This window comes from Pundamilia nyererei, unplaced genomic scaffold, assembly GCF_000239375.1.
Source record: "Pundamilia nyererei isolate P.nyererei 1_Seehausen unplaced genomic scaffold, PunNye1.0 scaffold00110, whole genome shotgun sequence".
NCBI classification, from domain to species: domain Eukaryota; kingdom Metazoa; phylum Chordata; class Actinopteri; order Cichliformes; family Cichlidae; genus Pundamilia; species Pundamilia nyererei.
In genome coordinates, this window is record NW_005187511.1 from 1,394,775 (window position 1) to 1,417,230 (window position 22,456).

The 22,456-nt window shown below is 43.0% G+C and overlaps 1 protein-coding gene across 2 annotated transcripts in view; it reads right to left on the bottom strand.

The window, feature by feature from the left end:
• celsr2 (cadherin, EGF LAG seven-pass G-type receptor 2) overlaps window positions 1-22,456 on the bottom strand; it is a 68,426-nt gene that overhangs the window by 15,705 nt on the left and 30,265 nt on the right. For both annotated transcript variants that reach the window (XM_005741427.1, XM_005741426.2), the window contains exons 3-13: window positions 18,027-18,249; window positions 11,154-11,269; window positions 10,969-11,057; window positions 4,384-4,541; window positions 3,801-3,964; window positions 3,391-3,516; window positions 1,637-1,806; window positions 1,072-1,251; window positions 875-988; window positions 532-688; window positions 208-349 (exon numbers count right to left, since the gene is read on the bottom strand). In XM_005741427.1, the coding sequence (XP_005741484.1) occupies window positions 208-349; window positions 532-688; window positions 875-988; window positions 1,072-1,251; window positions 1,637-1,806; window positions 3,391-3,516; window positions 3,801-3,964; window positions 4,384-4,541; window positions 10,969-11,057; window positions 11,154-11,269; window positions 18,027-18,249 (1,639 nt within the window). The remainder of the gene's footprint in view (window positions 1-207; window positions 350-531; window positions 689-874; window positions 989-1,071; window positions 1,252-1,636; window positions 1,807-3,390; window positions 3,517-3,800; window positions 3,965-4,383; window positions 4,542-10,968; window positions 11,058-11,153; window positions 11,270-18,026; window positions 18,250-22,456) is intronic.

Here is a 22,456-nt window from a genome sequence, read left to right on the forward strand (position 1 = left end):
AGGTCAGTTGTCCTGTCTGCAGTGCAGGAGGAAGAACACTGCAGTGTTTTTTATTATTGTTATAATTTGGAAAATCAGTGCAGTGAAGAGGAAACAGAAAAGCAGGGAGAGACACACAGCAAAGGGTTGGATTTAAACCCGGCCAGCTGGATTTAGCTGAGTTAAAACCAGCCCTGCAGTGTTTTACATAAATGTGGAAGGCTATACTTTTTCTCGCAGTAATTGCCAAAGTAGTTGTTGGGACAGTCACAGGTGTAACCCCGAGAGGAGCTCGGCTTCCTGGTGCACACTGACTCGTGTTCACAGGGGTTCAGCGAGCACACGTCAGTGCAGTTGGAGCCATAATAACCTGCAAAAAAATAAAGCAGGTGGGGACTTTCAGTAAATTGCAGTCGCTCGTGGTAAAAACAATAAACAACAATTTTTAAAAATGATTATTCATTTGAACTAAAGATGAAAGACAGAAACAGAATGATAAAAAGGCAAAAACATGTTACGTTCGTGGGTTTGTGATCATGTGACGAGACTGACCATTGATGCACTTGCAAGAGTGGCTGTCCCAGTCGTCGCTGCAGTAGCTGTTCGACGGACAGGGATTGGAGCTGCAGGGATCGGGCACGCTGCAGCCCTGCTCCACGTTCACTTTCCTCGCCTGAGAGAGACTCACAGCCCCGCCAACACGCAGACCCTGCAGGGAAACAACCATACATTCAAGCAAAGGGGTGAAGCACAATGTCTTTAAACTACACAAACAGCTGTTCAGACAAATTCAAATAAAGCTTAATTTGAACCAAAACTTTAAAACATCAAACTGAACTGCTCGCCTTCACGATCACAAACGCAGACATGAATGTGGTCTGCAGAGAGGACAAACCTGTATGCAGCCGCGGAAGCCATGCTGAATTTTCCCATCAGGCTTTGCCAAACCACCTACGCTCACAGTCTTCAATTTGGAGTCCTGCAGCTTTCCATCCACATCCATGCTGGCCTGAAAAGGAACACGGCAGTGACTTCATGGCTAAAAGCTACAAGAGTTTCATTTATAATCGCAGCTAGAATTTAATAACTCACCAGGTAGAGTCCGTGATCTAAAGATAAAACAGCCTTATGGTAGCTTGCCGCTCCCCCTGTTATGCTGATATCCAGCTGCAGATGATGCCAGTCTCCGTCGTTCACCAGCACCTCCTCCACACGGGAGAGAGTGGAGTCTTCCCCCCTGTGCAGCCCCATCAACACACTCCCACCACGCAGCTACAAAGACGACAGCAGGAGGGAGACGGACACAGGATGAAAAACTGACCGCAAAGAAACTGCACTGCAGAAGATAACAACCTTTGAACAGCCTCCAGTTCAAAAGATCATCCCTTGTGTTGCAGCACATCATAGGTGTGCAGGGCTGGAAATAGACTGAGTTATGTAACATCAAAGAGGCGCCAGTCGAGACAAGCTCAAAAAAAAAAGAACTAAAGTTAGAATAAAGTTGAAAATGTCCCGTGTTTTGGGACATGTTTTCTCTTAACATCAGAGACTGCAAGCTTCTTTGCAACCCATCATCACCCCAGCTCCTCCGCTCCTATTAAATCGCATATCTGCTTCGGTCCTGACAGGAAGCGCGTTTCGGATATGTGGCTCTCACCTGCAGTGTGAGGTTGTGCTGCAGGCCAGAGGAGATGTGAAGCAGCGTGCTGCTGGCTTGGCGTGTGCGGAACATGAGCTCCACATGCCAGGGGACGGAGGCCGCCACCGTGGCGAGGTTATTCCACTGCAACAGGCTGTTACCCAGGAAACGCAGTGGGTTGGCCATAACTACAGAAAAAGAGGGCAGAGATGAAAACGGATGACAAAAATCACATGACATACTTCATGGTAAAGAGAGCGAGTGGCTGAAAGGCAGAAGGGGTGATGCTGAAAATGAGGAGGGAGAATTTCACAGTAGCTGACAGAGGGAGCCATTACTGTCAGAAAGGAAGCTCTCTGCAGCTTTTCTTCAGATTTCAGCCAAAACCGACTGAACAACCGTCACTCTTTGAGGTAAGAAAAGAGACGTAAGAGACCTTACTCTACAGATCTGCTTCCTGAAGTGCAGCTTTTTAGAAATTCTAGAAATGCTTCCATGGAACAGATAAGATGACTCTGAAGTTATCTCTTTTCAACTCTGATTACATTTTTTGCTTTTTTGATCATTTTCTTTTTTTCATTTCAAATTCCAACACGCACTGAATGAGAAGTTTCCTCGGTCCCTTTAGACGCTGAGAAAAGTGACACAGAAGGACACTCTGCTTTATGTGGAGCAGTTTCCTCGTCATTAAGCTGTCTCTGCGTGAAGTGAAGTAAAGCACCTGAGTCACCCAGGCCCTGAGGATTGATTATCGATGACAAATAAACCTGACACACTGTGGCTGCATGAGTGAGATACAGAGAGAGAATCTCCAGTTAGATTTCAATCATTTAGATTCAAAGTAATATAAAAAAAACCTTCATTGAACACCTGGTTACCTTTGGCAGTCGTCATTTATGAATCAATATTTTGTGCATTGAGCTGAAAGCTAAGAAATATATTTTTCTATTGATTTTTTCTGGTAAATGTCAGAGAATAATGTCAGAGAATAATGAAAAACGGATGAAAGTGACAGACAGCTTCACAAACCTCAAGGTACTAAAAACTCCTTTATTTAAAGTATGCTAAAATTTCACATTATTACACTAAAGTCGGCCCCACTTCCACACTCTCATCCTCACTTTTCCTTCACACGTGTCTGTTCTTCACAGCACACCTGTCAGCGCAACTCAGGAACTTGCAATCCTCACTTGTTCTGCATGAAAGAACCAATAAATAACCCCACCCAACTTCTTGTTAAAACAAAGGTGCTTTTTGAACATTTTTTTTTCCTGCCATCTCTTCTAAAGCTCGTTTCTCTTCGGCTGTCTCTTCTCAAATTCCTTTAAACCATAAATCAGCGCAGACGACAGCTGTAGGAGATCGAGTGAAACATAAAGAGACGCTGGACAGAAATATAAGCTACATACTGTATATATCTTCAAAGGTTAAAAAACATTAGTATTAAACTGGTTCAACATCATGTAAACCAGAGAAAATTCAACATCAAGCAGATTACATTTAAAGTTCGGTCCTAAATCGGGCGTTTAAGCTGCTGTAATGAGATCACTTCACCCAGAAAGCAGCTATCAGTGTGCAGTAAAACACTCCAGACTGCTCAGGCTTTTTTCTTTGTTTGTTGGCTTTTTCGGGCATTAGCTGCCGCCTCCACACTCACCTACAAGTTCACAGACCTCCATCACAGCTGCAGACAAATTCATATCTACTATTATCTTATGTCTGAGTGTCTCCCCCTCCCTGATGCCTCGCTCTTTTCCACTTGACTCACTCACCTCTTTCGCAGTTTCGTCCTCCAAACCCAAGTGGGCAATCACAGCTGAAGGAGCCCCACAGGTTCACACAGGTTCCTCCATTCAGGCACGGGTTATTGTTGCAGAAGTGTCTCTTGGCAGAGCATCCTTGAAGGGCAGGAAAATAAGAGGGTAATCCACCCGTTTGATCTATCCTAGCTCATTATTTCATCAGTAGAAAAGAGTCAGATGGTAATAAACTATTCATAGCAGGTACAACAATCATTTCCCACTGACTCTACCTTCCCCGCTGCTCTCATTATAGTCACTGCTGTTTCCTCTGCCAGCTTTTCCTCACTTGGCTGATCTAACAGTGTGCACTGTTTGACTGCAAAGCTTAGCCAGGTTTAAGAGCTGAACTAAAGGACAGCGAGTTTAAAAACAATGCATACCTGGCAGAGTGCCATTGTTAGCGATGAAGCTGGCCATGTCTATGTGCTGGTTGTCAATACGCAGGTTCTTCATGCAGCCCACAAACTGCTGATTACGAACAGGAAAATCTTCTGGAAGTTTAGGGACTCCTCCGAGGAGCAAGGGGCCCGTCAGATCCAGAGACCTGACGACACAGAACCGTGAACATACATGCACTCAGAGCATCACTCTGCCTAAACCAAAACACATCATCAACAGTAATGTGGGGGGTATGGGGAGAGAGGTGGTGAAATATTTATTACAGGCACAGTCTTGCTGTGTTATTTTCCCTTGGGAGATAAAAAAGGAAAAAAAAGGATAAACATGGCAGTAAATGGAGAAACCAAAGCTTAGCTAACACCCCGCAGATGTGGAACCTCATTTCAAAACAAGTTTACTCGAACTACTGAGGTGAAGGCAAAGATAGTAATAAAGTAAATGGCTGAGATCAATACAGAAGTAAAGAGAGACTACACAAAGCAAAGGAAAAGAGGGTTAGTTACGGTTTATCTCTCGATCTCAACAGAACAGCTCTTTTCTCTGGTGTATCTGTTGCAAACTTACTTTTTGGACCCTGATTGGCTGCCCTGAGCAGAGCACGTGTAGTTTCCAATCATGTGCCCAAACCTCAGGGCCACAGAGGTGTCGCAGTTGTCCACCGTCACTACGACGACCTTCTGGTCTGAGGGGCCCTGCGGGAGGCCGGCCTGGTTTAAGATTGGCTGTAGAACGAAACAAACTCGTGATAAATTAAGGGGCACTTTCTCCATAAGGTGGGGAGCACCGAAAATTGCTGCTTCTGGTTTTTCTCCTATCTTGCCAACTGAGGATTTAACTAAGAATTTCACATTTTCATCCATGTTCACAGGGATTTGGAATTTTGCCATTTTTGTATTGCATGTCAGATATAAATGAGAATTACCGACAAAATCATGAACCACAGAAAAGGAAAAAAACAGTATTACCATGTTGCTATTTTTGATAGGTTGAGGTATTTTTGATCACTCAGTATTCATAAATAGCCTCAGAAATGTGTTATTATGAAAATACTTCATTATTGTGCTCCATTTGCTAAAAGATGAATAAAACAGAACAAAAAGTTCTGCGTGTCTCATCCGGAGCTAAGCTGTTTGTAGCTTTATGAGCCAGATTAAAGATTCAAGCTTTGAAAGTGGAAAACAACAGGCAAATAAATGATCTTTGGCATTGCACTCAGTTCAGTTCCCGTTCAGCATCAGCTCGCTGCCGTCGAGCATTTTAATAATTCAGATCATAGCAGCTCGAGGTAAAGGCAACGGCTGGCAAGCAAACACACATGCACGCATGCATGCACACACACATGCGGGAGATGGGCTTGCTCTCCGCAGGACATCGCCCGGTCGACAAAGGATCTTTTCATTGTCTGAGAAATCAATAGGGGGGGAGTAAGAAAAGGAGGAGGAGGGCTGGAGAGAGAGAATTATGATGCTGTCAATAAAGGTTGCGACCTCTTTTCAAACTGCCCGGTTTCTCCGGGGTCACGTCAAGCTCCTAATAACCCTAAGTGTAGGTTCAAGCTGATGTCACAAGCTGAGAGCAGAGCAGTGACCACCCTCACGCACAGCTGACCAGTTCAGTTTGGCCGTCTGCAGGCGAGGACGGGCCGCTGAGCCGTCAGCTGGTCAGACAGGATTTAGCAGGAATTATCTAGTCTCATGTGCAGCGATAGTAAGAAAAAACTGGCTCATTGTTGATGGCTTCGAAACACACATTAGGTTTCTGTTTTCGCTGTCTGAAAAACAGATTCCTCCATGAGGTTAAATTAAAACACATCCCCTCTGGATGAGCCTCAGGAATGATAATTTCCTGACTGTTATGACTTCCTTTGTCGCTGACGTCTGATCTCTTAATTTAAAAGCTCTGATGAAAGACACCCAGCTAGAGATATGCTGCAGATTTTCAGCAGCTCAATCCTAGCAAGACTATTAAGAAAAAAAAAAACAGTATAGAAAGTATGAAGTAATGACAGATAATTTTAGCTGAAGGCACAGCAGCAATTTAACTCATCTCACATGATTTTCATCGAGCGGATTGCATTAAATCTGTAACAGAGAGGCGACAGTTAGTTAAATTTTCCCTTTTGTGTCTTGTGATTGCAGTGTGCACAGTGCTGGTGATATGAACAGCACCAATAATAACCCACTAACATATCTGGCTGTATAATTGGTCTTTTCACAAGACCTCACCTGAAATGCTTCACAATGCAAAGAGGATCACGTAGGTGGATTTTCAGGTTTTGATCCAAGTTAATCGCTAACGACTCTTCAGAAGCTCAAAACATACAGAAAGGATGGTTTATAGAAAAGGTGGTAAAACAATAGTGGGCAGGAGAGGGCTTACTGCTATAATGCTATATCATGCAGAAAAGATTAAACATGAGGTTTTTCTATGAGTTAGCAGTAGACTCTGCACTGAACTCATGCAATCTACGTTGACTCATAAACATCAGGACTTTTGCAAAGAAGTCAAAGTATTCAAAAACACAAAGATCATAGAAATGCTTTTACAGTAGTGGTTTGTTTTTCAGAACCGTATTCCACTTTGAATAAAAAGGGTGAAAAAATACGTATGGGTACATGAAAACAGCAGTGCACCATCAGTGTCTGATTTGTTAAACAAACCAGTAACTGAAAAACACTTCAATGCTGTTTTTGCTACAAAAGAACTCATAGCAGTACACCAGAGCGCCCCCGGGGGTACCCGCACCTCAATCTGAGACACAAAAATTCCCAGATTATCCCTTTAAGCCTTTCTGCTTCCAGCTGCGGAAGATCCACCGGAGGGACTGAGCACACTCAAGTTTATTAAAGAAATCTAAAGTGCTGCTGTCTTTTTGAACATGAAGGCTTCTTCAGGAGGTTTTGAGAGTGAGTCAGAAACAACTTCTTTATAGTAGATTATCTTTCTTAAATTATTATTAGACCTATTTGTATTATTAGGGAACATTTGTAATATATTGTTTTATTTAATCTTGGTGCTGTAGCTGTGGAGATGAAATAGTCCAAAGCTTTGTGCAATAGAAAAATATCTTTTCTGATTCTGAAAGAAAAGCATAAACCTGCACATACATCAAAAAAGAACACTTGAATATACGGTAATTTAAAATGCAGGGTACCTAACTGCATGAACAGATCTGCAGACCTCACAGGGGCTCAAACTGAGGCGATAAATGGTGAGAACTGTCAGAAAGGATGCTTAGGCCATTATGTCTGGCCCTGACAGCACACAGCTCATTCAGATTCATCATGGGTGCACTAATTATTTTGCTGGAACGACCGTCGCCACAAATGCCCATCTATCCTCCAGACTGACTCGCTTGAAACCTACAGAGTCAAATATGAAGATGAATCCATTTTGTGCATGTCCTGAAAGTGTTATTTCCAGCAAAGCCCAGAAAAGCACAACGGGCCTTGTTATTGAGCACCTTTCCCACAGGAAGTCACAATACGCTCAGCGGTGAATGGAAAAAGGAGAGTCTGATGGTGGCTTTTGCTTTGCAGTTTTTCCTCCTTGAGACCAATTTGTTACAAATTTGTTGATGATGAAACAAGCAAACATGTTGTCTGAATTGCCAAAGGTGAAATCACCCGACATGCTCTTTTCCACGGTTTTCCCTTCGCTGTGAAAGCTCTGAAACAGGCAGCGCTCCAGCTTGGACGCTCCTTTCACTGACCTCTGCTGTCATCAGTCACGGCTATTGACTCTCCAATAATGACTGTCTGTCAGCGCGTCTTTCTGCCGCACAAAACACGTCCCGTCAGAGCTGATCGGAGCGCACATATTTGCTCTGCGCCGCTTAAAACGCTGCTCTCACCAGCCGCTACAGGGGATTATGGGAATATGAGTTCCCTGTCATAGAGGGTGACAGGGGTGGCGCAGGAGGAGCCTGGCAGCGAGCAACACAAATATGGGATCTAAGATTGACTAGTAAAACCATAGCAACAAGAGGGGTTGGCCCTGAAGCGCGGCGTCCTCGTTCAAAGCCCGAGTCAATACTTCACTTTGCCTTTCTTTACACTCCTTTCGCTCCTCTCCTGCTCTGCCTTTCTGTCCTCGCCGGGCAAGAGAGAGAGGGGCACCTTCCCCGGGGCAGCATCATTCACTGCCCATGGTCCCAAAGGAAGCAGAGGCAAACACAAAGGCAGCGGTCATTGCCATTCTCCACAGTCCCCCGCCGTCCTGAAAGCCACATTTCAATCTAAAAATGCCCCCCCCCCTTCCTCCCTCACTCACCCTGCCCCATCCCCCGTGGACAGGGACGGGTCAGAGAGGGCCCCCGTGGGATACCTCCTGAGGGAGGAGCCATGTTTCTACCTCAGCGACTCACAGGATGTGGAATATGAGAGGATTAGTTCAGCTAGAGCCTGAGCTGAATCCTGCACACTTCTGGGATATTCAGCCCCTGAAAATATGAGGCTTTCAGTGCAATGAATATTCCCAGCTGCCAAACAGAGAAGTCTGACTGCACTGCGTTAGTTTGATATTATGTGGCTTACATTCATTGTTATAAACAAGGTGGGAAAATGAGAACAACACCTCAAAGAGGTGCACCACAAACTACAGCCTTGAAATCATCAGAGTTGTTGAATGAACACACTGAATGAAGTTCTCCTTAACTAAGTGGCCACTGTGCCGAACACATACAGCTCAATGAGTTCAATGTTCATTATTTGTTTAAGTTGTTTTAACTACTTCCCTTTAAGGCCACCCTCCCTGTAAGCCAGCTTTCTTCTGATTGGCTGCCCCTCATAAACATAAAGTTCAAACAGCAGCAGGTGGGTGGGGCTTCCACATCCACAGCCAGAGCCATGTGCTTAAAGCATGATTTAGACTTCTGTGGGAAAGCTACACTGTAGTAGTGACAATCTAACCGGAAACCCTTTTAACCCTATCCCATAACCTTCCACGCCACTCAGGTGTTGCGGACCGCGCCGACTCTACGCATAGCAAAATTTCTCTACATCCACGTCAGGTTACGCGAAAGGATCGGGTGTAGGGTTAAAAGAGATTCCAGTTAAGTCATAGCTTATGATATCTATTTCACTCAGAAGTATAAATAAGGCGTCAGTTGGCTGTATTGGGAATTTCTACCCTTACTGACATCATACAGAGCCAAGAGTAGAAAAAAACAGTCTGAGGCAGCGCATTTAGAGCCCCCTGAGCTTTTGAATCTCATGGACTGCTTTGATACATTGACCTCATCATTGGAAAGCATTATTGTAGCAGTGTATGTAATTTAAACTCAAACTTAATTTCATACTCCAGTCTACATCCCAACAATTCATCTCTAGCTACCTGGAGGTGCTTTTAAAATCAGGAGAGCATTTTTTCTCATACATATCAAATATCTACAGTCTCCATTTGTAGCTGTTAGAAACATGCTGCTGTTCATGCAAAAAATCCACACGATGCTACCCGAACCAGATAACAGATTTCAAAGGTAAGAGAATTTAAAAAAAGAATCAGAGCTGTTGGCAGTTTTTGTTATCAATTTGATTAATGAGAAAAAAATGTTGGTAGGCGAAGAATCAACAAGTTTCCATCCAAAAGTTAAGATGTGCGGCCCCCCCTCCCCCCTTTTATCAGTACAACTGGCTAAAATCTAACATGGCCGTGTTATTATACGCATTGAATAGAAGATATGCACTGCGGGGGTGTTGCCTGGCAACATCTTTATGATGCAAAGTGACTTCCTCAATAGACTAAAATGTGACATCCTGCGTTGTTGGTCCTGGGTGAGAAAGTACTGACACAACAGCTCCATAAGTTCCTCCACTGATTGAGTTGTTGTGAGATTCTTACAGAGAAATGTACCAGTCAGACATATTAGGCCCAATCTGAGCATGTCTGGAAAAAACACGGGCCTCCCCACTCATTCATTCACTGCCCCTCCTCTCTCGTCTGTCTCTCTCCCTCCATCAGTGTCTGCTTGGCATGCTGGCTCTCTTCCAGATCATCAGCCTGTCAGCAACGACTCTTTAGTCTGACGGCGTGGCAGAACAGCCAACTTACACAGCTCACAGCTTCTTGTCTGCAAACCGGTTTACATCCACTACAGTCAGCCCTCTATGAACGCCCTGAAGGGCGCTGAGGAAGAGCGTCAGCTGCCAGTTATCGCTGCTGCCAGCAATGCTGGAGCACTGCAGTCTGTCAACTGCAGAGTATCAGGATTTCTCTCCAGATGTCATCACTAACTCAGCCTGGCTGGATTTAACCACCTGGTATATACTTTCCTATCCCCGAGCTCCTTCCAGTTTTCCTTAATGGTTTTATGAATGTTTACTTCATCTTGTTCTTATCTTTACGAGATAATGAGTTTGTTTCTGCCTAAACATAAGTGTAAGAGAAAAGAAGATCAAACACAAGAAAGCACCGATTTCCACCTTTTCCTGTTTCAGTGACTGATTTAGGATTTTGCACTCGAGTGCCAACTGAACAAACCCAAGAGACCTTTGCTTTTACAAAGGGGGCATCAAATAGAAAGTCTAGTTACAATGCTTAATGATGTTTTTGTATTCTGAACTATTTTGGCACATTTTAAACAAAACAGATGTGTTAATTCGTTTGTCCTGATCCTGGCAAGTAAGCACTTTTGGACATAGACAAGCACAGTTGGGCAGTGAACCTCTGCAGGGTTGGTGTGGATGATTAGGGGAAAAAAATCACGAGTGAAACTAAGTTGAATGAGCGATTTCAGTGGAAAAAAAATGGAATAGTGCATTTTCTCTATGGTTTTGTGACGTTCCTCCTGCTATCTGCATGAAAGTACTGGCCTACTCTTAATGATTAACTGACATGTGAGCTAGTGCAGCTCACTCGGGCCTTCCAGGCTATAAAAGCTGGCCATCTCTTCCTTTCCACCTGCCATCAATCCTCTTTTATATTTGAATTTTGTTAGTTTACTTGCAATAAATTATATTTATTTAAGTGACAGCTTGCTAATGTGTTTACCTTTCTTTCAAGAAAATTCCCCTCAGATCCATTAGTTTGGTTACTGATTAAACAAAACTGTGAGAAGTGAGTGTAAACTTCTGAAACAAGGTTATGCCCGGGAAAGTGTGAGGACCACTGCTTTGAACCATAGACGCAAAATTAAGAGTTCACACAAACCTTGTTGTAGTAGTGAACTTCCACCGTGTGCCACTGGCCGTCGCTGATACCTCCGAGGATGTAGGGGGAAACTGTAGTCTTGGTTTCACCTGGAGAACAACGAGGTGAATGAATGCACAGATTCAAGGATAATGAGAATTAAAAAGGTATTTTCTGAACACCACCCTGATGAAGAACTTCTCTACCTGCGGAAAAGGTGAGCTGTATCTGCTCGTTGATAATTTCCATTGCGATGAAGTCATGCTTTTCATTGAAGCGGCCGTTATAAAGTAACAAACCATTGGGCTCTTTGGTGGCAAACCTGAAAAAAGAGAAAACACGGTATAATCCGGTTTCAATCTCCTGTCTCTTTTACTCAACCCCAAAATTCAAGTTAGAAATCTGTTGCTTTGCATTTAGCAAAATTTGCCTACACAGCTTAAACTTAACTGTTTGTTACTTTACAACAATGATCGTGGTTATTGTATTAAATTATATTTTCATCTCATACACCTGCAGACATTTGGGTTCAAAAAGGAGTTCATGTTAAACTCAATGATGGCAAGGTGCTAAGGTCCTGCAAAGAAAGGGCTGCAAAACAAGCTCAAATCAATCATCACCCTTCCACCACCGTGCTTCAGAGTTGGTATGAGGTGTTTATGCTCATCCTTTTCAGGGCTCTTGTAGTTTATTCAGACACAGCTTTGGAAACTTAAAACTGTGCTGTGAAGCTCTCTCAGAGAAAAGAGGTTTTTTCCTGGCAGCCCTTCTAAACAAATCATACCTGTTCATTTGTTTTTTTTGTACCTGTACTATCAGGAACTTTAATATTTAACTGGGGTTTGCAGAGTCTGAAATGTATCTCTTGGTTTCTTATTTGCAGTTTCTTCACAGTCTGACTTTGAGGTGAATTTGTTGGGGCATCCACTATCATTAAGAATGATGGGACTTCTTATTATTTAAAAATGGTCTTGTAACATGTGGCGGAGGTGTGGTCTCTGGCTCAGCTGCAGGGGAGGGGTGGCACACCGAGCTCAAGGGGCGGTGCCAGGCAGGTGAGTGACACTGACAAGGTCTCTACTCCTTTTAGTAACGCTGGAGTGAAGAGGACGGGAGTTCTCTCCTTCAGAAGATTAATGGGAACCAACAATTGCTTCTCTAAGATTATTACCAATGTCCCTTCCTCCTCGGCATTGTGCTAACACATCCCAGACCTCTATAAAGATGCCTGTTTACAGAAGTCTTTACACTTGCTGATGATCAATTAATCATGTGCATTTGATTCACAGCACCTGGCTCCAACTTATGCTTGTAATTCATATGGAAATAGTAAAAGCGTGCTTAGTTTTGTACAGCCCTTTTCCCCATGACTGTAAGTGTATATGCACATTAATGTGTTATGGAAATAAAGTCCAAAAAATGTGTCTCCAACCAAAAATTACTGTATTTTTTAAAGTATTGTGGTCATCAGGAATTTTGTTTGCATGGAATTTGCTTTTTATGTTACAGCCTTCAAACATAAGGATACCAAACAACACGACGTCTAACAGAAAAAGCCAACGCAGGGTGCCGTGATTGTATTTGCTGCTAAAAGAGAAAAGAAGGAGGGCAGGGGTCTGGTTTGACCCATTTAAAAAGATTCATACTACCCCGTCTGAATCACCTTGCTTTCTTTCACTAAGGAGGGAAACAGCCAGTAACGCAGCGTGATGTGCAGCTTGCTGGCACGAAGATGAGCTCAAGAATTGTTTACATTTTTTTTACAACTATCATTAAACAGATAATATGGTTAATTGTGTGCATAAGGCTGAGACAAAACAAAAGGAGAGGAAAAAGTACTATTTGAAGCACAGACAGTCAAGGAATCAGCGTGCCACGAATAGAAACAGAGCCACATTAAATGACACACTGCAACACTGAGACAGAAAACTAGGGCAATGTCAAAGCAGCAGAGTGGGGGGAAAACACTAGTGCAACTAAGGAAGATGCACACCGTACGACAACTCAGAGTAATGACAACAGCAGCTTTCTCATAAAAGGAGTCAACGCTGTAGTATAGACAGCTGCCACTATATCCACAGCCTGGTTGTTCAGATTTAAATTTGCGTCTTGATGGTGCATCGAGGGAGGAGAGAGAGAGAGGGATAGTCCTCGCATATTAATGCACCTGTCAAAACATATGGACACACAGTTTACAGCCCAGGTGCAAAGAGCTGACGACGCTTTGTCTATGTGTGATCAAAGTGTGTGGTTTAAAAATAACATGCCTTTACCTGTCAGCTGCAGTCTGTGGTCGTAAATCTGATCCTGTGGAAATGGGTCACTGAGATATTTAAAAGTGTGCCATGACAAACTAGATCCGGTGCTAACTACCACATTCATTCATTATCCACCCCACAGGGGAACCAACAATGGGCAAATCTGCCAGCTGAGAAGAATGTGGGACTTTCTGGCATCTGAATTTTCAGGTTGTTTTACTCGATTGATATCCGGCTTAAATTTTCCTCGAAAGAGCTAATTAAATATTTCTTTGAGAAAGGTCACGCTCAGACTTTGAAAATTGCTGTCCTCCACTACCAAAATGAAACTGTAGCCTCCCACTAAGCTATGTCTCTACAGCAAGGATGTCATTCATGCATCCAAATATCCATACATGAACAGCTGCCCCCCCCCCAGTCTTCAGGCATTCAGGGGCTACTGTATATGATGCTGTTTGTGCCGTCTTCTCCAGCTGAAGAGCAGCCAGAGGGCATGGCACCACTGACCTGCTTACTGAGAGATAAGATAATCACGACCGCAGAGAAAAGAGGATGCCGATGCTCCGGCTGATAATGACGGTGGAGCGAGTACAGACAGTGCCGTCACACTCCTTCTAAACATGCAGTGAAAAATAGAGAATGTCAAGGAGAGTTATTATCTCCGCTCTGGAGGCTCTTCAGCGGTCCTTCGTCTTTGACGTATCGATTTAAAAGGCTGCTCTACAATGCCCCCCTGAGCCCTCTGAACTATGAGGGTAATCAGCCAGAACTAAATACTGACTCCACGGGCATCACTGCGTGTCACATTAGGCACCCATCAGTAAAAATAACAACCAGACTCCCCTTATGTGGGGAACCATGTCACGCTATGATAACATGCTGTGATACAGAGGACGTGTGAAGTCAGGAGGAAAAGAAATGATCCCCTTATTGATGTTACAGCCTCGGGTTGGGTAAAATACTTTAGTCTTTTTGAGCTTTAGTTTAATCTTCCCACACGTACATACTGATTTAACGATTTAATAGTTTTATAACCTCAATGTTTTTCTTTCTTTTTTTGTTTTACACTTGTTCACTAAACACCTTATCAACCAATCACATGGCAGCAACTGACTGCATTTAGCAATGTAGACGACCTGCTGAAGGTCAAACTGAGCATCAGAAGGATGAAGAAAGGGGATTTAAGAGACTTTGATGACTATGCTACATGGTTGTTGGTGCCAGATGGGCTGGTCTGAGTATTTCAGAAACTGTTGATCTGCTGGGATTTTCAGAAACACAACCATCTCTAGAGTTTGCAGAGAATGGTCTGAAAAGTAGAAAATATCCAGTGAGAGTCAGTTCTCTGGGTGAAAATGTCTTGTTGATGCCAGAGGTCAGAGAGGAATAGCCAAGCTGCGTCGAGCTGATAGGAGTAGTAACAGTAACTCAAATAACTACTCATTACAGGTCTGCAGAAGAGCATCTCAGAATGCACAACACGCTGAAGCTTGAAGTAGATGGGCTACAGCAGCAGAAGACCACACTGGGTGACAGCGCACACCATACAGACACGACAAAAACCGTTGTGGTGGTCAGACATACTGTGTCCTGGGAGGACAGACTATTTCTTATGAAACAGAAGAAAGCTGAGAACCAATATCTGCTTAATGAGGTCCTTGCTGAAGTATTGCACGTCTCATTTACCATCCAACTCAACAGCCGTGGTTTTCTGCTTTACTATGTCCTCAAGAAAGTTTGCATTTAAGCTTCAAAAACTAAAGAAAGCAGGTGGGCAGCTGAGACCAGTTGCTTGATGAGAACCCTTCTGCAGGGTCGGTGTTTCACCCCATAGCATCTACCACAACCTGTATGCCTCTCACAGGTGGGGTGTGGGGTGAGACACTTCTGAGACACCTGCTGAATCTGATCAAGGGTTCCCAGCAAAGTGAGCCCTGTAACCATCTAGCCACCAGACTACTACAAGGCCTTTACATCCCGTTGCTTCAGCAGTTTCTGCTTGGGCCAAAGGATGTCTGATGTTTCCTTAATCCTGTAAAAAACTTTTACATTATTTTTGCTCGCTTCTCCCTTCAGGGGTCACCACAGCAAATCATCTGCCTCCATCTCACTCTGTCAAATATCATTTACAATCCTTTTCAGCACTACTTTGACTTTAATGTGAATTAGTAAATGGGATAAACTGTGACCTCTATATTATTTTTCACTTACAGACAATATTAAAAAGATTAATATAAGATAGAAATCCCCAAAAACCTTTAGCTTGAGTTTTTAAGCAATTTATTTAAATCTTATTCGCTCTGAGCCAATTACACTTTTCGTAATATTGTTGAAATCTCAGCCACCTAAAATTAGTCGTCACACTGAGTGAGTGAACAACAACACACCCTGAGCCATTTTTCATGACAGAAGCTCTGCAAGAAACCCAATCGGTGCAGGCTCAGGTAACACAGCCACTTGTTGACCTCACCTGCTTTAAGCTCTCAGTATTGGCACAGCAGCTGCTTCACAGCTTCTCTCACATGCACACGAAATACAGATGGCTTTGAAAACTGGTCTGAGCAGTTCTCCATCAAAAAAGATTGTCATCTGAACCTCACTTAAAGACATGGACCGGTCCAGAAAGCGCAAAGGGAGGATATTATTTCCACTAGCAGCCATTGTGAGCTGAGCACAATGTCAGGACATACTCCCCGTGAAACCATCCCACAGGTGATACTTGTTGTCACTTGTTGTGACATATATCAAACACAACGGACAGCTTTTATCATTGATTAAGTTTCATAACACGGAGGATTCATGCAAAGACATCAGGTCCTGCTGTCTTTGCATGTGTTCACTATCTGCTCTCCTCTAAAGCACCTCCCCTTTCATGATCCTCCTTAAAATAATCAGAGCACATTTAAAGATTCTGGTTTAATTTTGAATTCTGCTAAAGTTGCACAAAAAATGCACCTATATGATAAAATACCTTTAAGGAGGATATGCCACAAGGAAGGGAAAATAATGCATTCACAGATACTACAGAGCATTTCTGAGGTAAAACTATAAGTGTTATTATCTACAGAAGGACTGTCGTGATAGGAAATAAAAGCTGAAAAGATGCAGCAACTTAGAAGAAGTAAAAAACTTAACAGAGCTTCATGAAATATACATGAGAGGTTTGTAGCTTAGCTTTTTCTTTTTGTATAAAAAAAATAATAAAGTGAACCTTGGGCTCAAATCATTCCTATTTTTGCTAAATGCTAATTTTAGTTTGAGGTATCGCCTCTAGCTCTACGAGAAAGTGCCAGTGATAGCACTGACATTACTTACGCTGTTAAATTCAGGGAAAAGTTTAAAGGAACAAAAAGACGCTGCTTTTGAGTTCTAACTTTATGTTAGATGACAGAAAATGTGCATATTTGTTCCTGCTATTTGAATAGATATAGATGAAACAGATGAATAGATAATGCTACATTCGTTAACAGATGGATATGGGTTGCTTTGTTCTTCTCACCAACAGCTCACCAGGCTCACTGATTTAGATTTATATCTTATTTGTGCAATAAAAATATTGTAGATACACACATCCCCCTGTCTAATGCGTCATGGCTCAGTCACACTAGAGTAGATATTTTTCCTTGCAACAATAGAAAAATTGTGGGTTTCTTCGTGTTTGCAAGTAATTATTGCAACTAATAGTGTTGACCAATTGATTGCCCTGAGGTTGACGGTAGTTGCAAGTCAATTATACAGTTCGAGCAAGGGGAGGCAACCAGTCCACATACAATTACAATCAGTCTCTGACAAATATGAGAAGGTTTGCAAATAATTGCTGCCTTTTAAACCCAGACAGAGTTTGCATCTTTGTCTGGAAATAGTAACTGCTAGCTGAGGGGCAGTGCAGCATGATAAACTATGATGCGGACCATAAATTCAGAAGGTTTATCCTCAAAGTAAAAGCTGCGCTTCAGCACTGCAGCTAACATGTTTCAAAGAGTGCAAACCATTTCTGGTTTGTGCTGCACATTTTCACAGTTTCAGTACCGATTGAGGAGCCATCACTTTCATTCCAATTACAATAGCAACCAAAGCAATTAGAAGAAAGTTTTTGCCAAAAACAGACGGCAAAAACCATGACTACATGTAAATGACATTTTACATTTTCATTTAGAAATGTTGACTCTTCTAAGAATTCAAGGACTTCTTTCCAACAACAGGGAGAGATAACCAGGAACTGTGAATAAAAAAACACATTTAAAAGGGTGGTTAAATCTAAGTAATGCCGCCACACATTTTCTAGTCTCTCCCAGTCTTTGTCCTGGTGAGGGAGACTGTGCTAAAATAGGACAGCTGCTGACTCACAGCTCACAGTGACCGGTGACACTGACTGTAATAAGATCAGACTAACTCTTGGCAGTTGGATTAGCATCCCCATGTTATGCAGGGCTCCTCTCCAAAACCATAGCTTCTTCAGGTCACCTTCCTTCTAACATTTACTTGTCATGCTGCGCGCCTGTGCAGAGCACACGGGCCAAACAGAAAGTATGTTTGAGCAGTGATTGTGTATTCACAGCACAGATACTATACTCTAAAGTTAAAGTGGCTCTACAGGAGATGGCTGTTGTTCAGTGAGCCCATTACTGCTATTAAACACCATTATGGTTACATAAATGTGAGGTGGCAGAGCACACTTCTGCGGGGGTGAGGGTTGGTGAGTGAGCATGCAGACACAGGGTGTGGGAGTCGATGAAGAGTGAATCACAGAGCTATGGTGCAGAACAGGTGCCGCAGGTGAGTTGCAGCTGGTTGCAGGGAGAAGGAGGAGGAGGAGCTTACGTGAGCGAGAGGGTGAAGTGAAAACGCTGGCGGAGGCCCTTAAAGGTCAGGAAGGAGTGCGGGGGAAAGTTTCGTGTGGTCATCTCACAGTAGGGCTTCTCGTAGCCTCCTGGTAGACACTCGCACTTAAAGCCGCCGACCAGCAGGTTCACACAGGTGCCTCCGTTCTTGCAGACCCCCGGCGCACAGCGGCCTGAGCGGGACGACAGCTCGCAGCGTTCTCCTGGAGGTGGATAGAAGAAAGGAAGGGGAGCGAAATGAGAATTCATATCACTTGTGACAAGGCAGGTATACCATCTGGGACGTCGCAGTGCTATATGGTATTTTCTGTCACTGCAACTCTCCTATATGTGCCGTTACACAAGAGTAACACCTCATATCAGCTCATAAATAGCTCTTAGACAGAAACAGAGACGATGAAAAATAAATTAGAAACACTGTTTACAGAGTGTATCAGAGGAAATCATGCACACTGGCTTCTCTTTGATAGTGCCTGCAGTTTCAGGCTGTCTCTTTCCTCTGTATCACACCCAGCATGACTCCCTCTGCTCCCTCTGGGAATAAGGCTGCAGTTTGTGCTGAATTATATTCAGCAGAATGACACGATGGCTGAAAAGCAGCGAGCTGGAAGTGCATTCAGACTCTGAAGCTTTCAAACGATATGATTGCACTTTCTGCTGCAGACTGAGGTGGCTCCCGATGATTACTCCCTGCTTTTTCCACACCTTTCAGACACTTGACGAGTTCATCACTTGAAATCAAAAAAGGGCTTGTCTCCTACCTTTCCTCTAAAAAAAATATCATTTTTAGAACTCCATCGAGAATTAGCTATTTTGATCCATTGGGGTTCGGTAAAGTTTCATAGTGGGTTGGGCAAACTACCGGGCTGGAAACAAGACGTTTACTAATCAATAAACAGATAAACAGAAAATAAGCGAACAGCAATGTTGGTAATCAAATAAATCAGTATTATTCCAAAGCAAAAATATAAGAAGGTAAATATTTTTGTTGATGTTTTGTCTGCATAGAGGACTTTTTTAGCACCTCCAAGTTAATCCGTTTTGTTAAATAGGGTTTCATTAGACATAAGAGACATTTTGTGATCAACAAACTATCAGGAAAAACAGTTAAATGTGTAGAATAATGCTAAAAACTGCACATGGACTGAGATCCTGTTTACGCATGTAGTCACCCATTCAGAGCCAGGAAAAACCCTGCAGTTCTTGGATTAACTGAGAGTTCAATCAGTGATGATAGAATTGTTAGTTGCAGTCCCAGATCCACAGAGATGAACTGTGAGATGTTAGAGGTCACATGAGGCCAGTAAAGGAAGACTGTGATCAATGTGAAGCGAAGGACCAGGGTAGCCGTGGGACAGCGACACACGGTGTACTGTGACTCCATGAATGAGTCTTCATCCTTCTCTGCAGCGCTGTCCGTCTCACATGTGCCATTTGTCTCGGTCTTGGGGACGGGAGGCCGCAGCGGTTGCTGAGGCGAGACTGCTCGCTCTCCCATGGGCGAACAGGAATTTGTGTCAAAGCCACTAAGCCAGCAGTGTGGAAGACTTCCGCTGCGTGCAGCACTACTGTAACACTGGCACACACACACAGCTCACATCTTCATCCAACAGCACTGATACACAGGCCTTTCATTTACTCCTTCACTATTAATCACTCCATTCACAGTCCACAGAAAGCACGCCTTTTTGTTTTATTGCCGTTGTTGGAAAACATCCATTCAGTCTCAATAAATTCAGGAACTGCCGGTCGAGACTTCCTGATATTGACTCTGAAGGTTTATTGATTAACAGAAAAGATTTTATAAACACAAAAGCAGAGACACGTTCAGAATGCAGAGATTAATGCTGAGAAACAACATTTTTGGGCCCATTTGCAGCCGATATATACGCTCTCACAGCACAGTTTCTCTCAGTCAGAAAACCATCGACATAGTATTCATTCCTTTATTCATAACTTCTTATTAATAATCGCTAATAAGATGTTTTCCTCAGATGAGAGGAATTTGGCCAGGAACAACCCGGGAACCACCCAGTCTGCCATGAACTGTAGACTGCTTTTTTAGCATCCCAGCTGGGGATCAGGGCCCACCGAAGGGTTGCAGAATAAAAATGCGATGGTTAATGGGGAGGTTAAAAGACAAACTGCTGCTTCAACTCTGAGTTGTGGGATAAAATGAATATTAAATGGAAAAATGAGTAAAATATCTCAAAACTGGACAACAGTGTATTTTGTCTCCATCGTGAACACTTTCTAAGTGCGCTCTTTCCTGAAGTGGCATAAAGTCAAAATCTGTCAGTGCTCTGTTCCAGATGGAGTGAAGCCTAACAGTGGCTCCAACCTGTCATCCTGCAGATATTAGCTGTCCTCTTCTTACTGATGCTTACTGAGAACAAACAGCCACTGATGGCCAGCCAGCTGTAAAATAAAACCTTCTTGTTACAGTGCTGGCAACCTTGTTATTAATTCAGCAACTTGCTGTTTAGGCAATAGAGCACTTTTGTTTCTTTAAGCAGTTGCTGTGGACAAACACACTGAAGCTGAAGCTGAAGAAAGTAACATCAAGGTTTTCTTTACTGTGGAAAAGCACATTAGTCAGAACATTTTGGTAGCAATTTGTAGAGATCATGCTCACTGATCTGAGGTAAAATGCTTCTCAGTGTTTGCCGGCTCCCTGCGGAGATGCCTGCACCACAGGTGCTGCAAATGGCAGCTTTGTGTTGCCAGGTGAGCGGCGCAGCAGGGCGGGGACGGGCTCACAATCCCAATTCCACACAATGTCCTGATCAATAATTCAGACACATCTCCTGTGCTCTGTTTACGCACCTCTATAAGTCCATCCAGTGCCCTCACTCTCTGTTTGCTGCCGGCATGAATCATTAAGCAGCAAATTGAACAGACACCTCAGAGATCGCGCTTTAATTTAGACAGGAGGAACCACTGGGCTCCTTCATTTTCTACTTCTTGTGAGTACATCTAAATATATACATTATACAGTCTTTATATATTATTAGCAAGCCCTGTAGATAAGCTTTTCTGCTAATAACCATAATTAAACTTTATAGCTAAAAATAAGGCCGATGTCACTTTTGGCATCATCAAACTGTAAAAATGAACTAAAAGCTTCAAAGCAAATAACATCATGGAATATAAAATAGGATATTAACACCTCTGCCTACACAAATAGCAAAATGATTCATGTTTTTCTCTGATAATTTATCTGCAAAATGGGTTCATAGTATTTTTAGATAATCATAAATCCCACAGGATCGTCACACTGAGAGAGAAACAAAAAAAAACTAAATGTACCCCTGAAAATCAAAACATGACAAAATAACCTAATAATTATTTGGCTATCTCAGTAAACAACACCTACTCCTTATGGCTCACACTCTCAGCACATAAAAACAACATTCAGCTGCACTTTATCTGAGGCCAATTAGCAATAAAAAATGCACGTTTTGTTTATCGTTTTGTTGTGTTTGATGAAGCAGGGTGAGTATGACGGCATGGATGCTGTAAATGCCTTAAAAAAAACATATCTGGTCGTTGTGCAGCTCTGCACCACCCGTCTGTGCAAACCGTTCCTAGAGGGGACGTTTCCTCAGAGATCTTAGAGCTGGGTGTTTCTGAGCTGCTAGGTAACAGAAGAGCATCAGCGCTCCTCCTCAGTGAAACAGAGCGGGTGGGTGGATCCCTCCGGACGCACCGAAAAACGCAGAGTAACCGGGAGTAAAATCCACTATCACAAAACAAACAAGAATCCTGTCTGTAACAGAAAGGAGGTCAGGGCGAGCGTATGCAAAGTGTTCAGCTAAAGCGAGCAACCACTCGGGAATAATGAGATAAAGTGATCGATAGCCCAACTGATACATGACCTCTGGCTGTATCTGTCATCTGGGTACACGAGCACGCACGCACGCACGCACACACGTGCACAAACGCAAACATACCTATAACACAGAGATGAGATCACTAAGCATCTCTCTCTCCGTTCATTTTCTATCATCTCAAAAATAATTTTAATTAATAAAAAATTAAGGCAAATACGAGGGAAAAATCAGGGACAAAGAATGAGGCAAATGTGACTTGTTCACTTAAATTAGATTTCCTCATCACTAGTCAAATCATCTGTTGCATGCATTAAGACCACACATGCTCTGTGAGTTTTTGATGTCCTGGATCTTTTTACATAAAACAAGTAATCCCTGAAATTGAAGTTGAGGTGTTTACAGGTGTTTCGTGCACCTCTCTACACCACTGACTGCTAAATAAAGACAAAGGGCACACAGTGAGGTAGACGCGAGGTAGTCAGTTCAGGGAATCCATATCGACTGATGCCCCAAGCTAAAGTCTTTAGAAAAAGTGAGGCTGTTGCATCTTGCACATGCTGTGATTAAAAAAACCCAA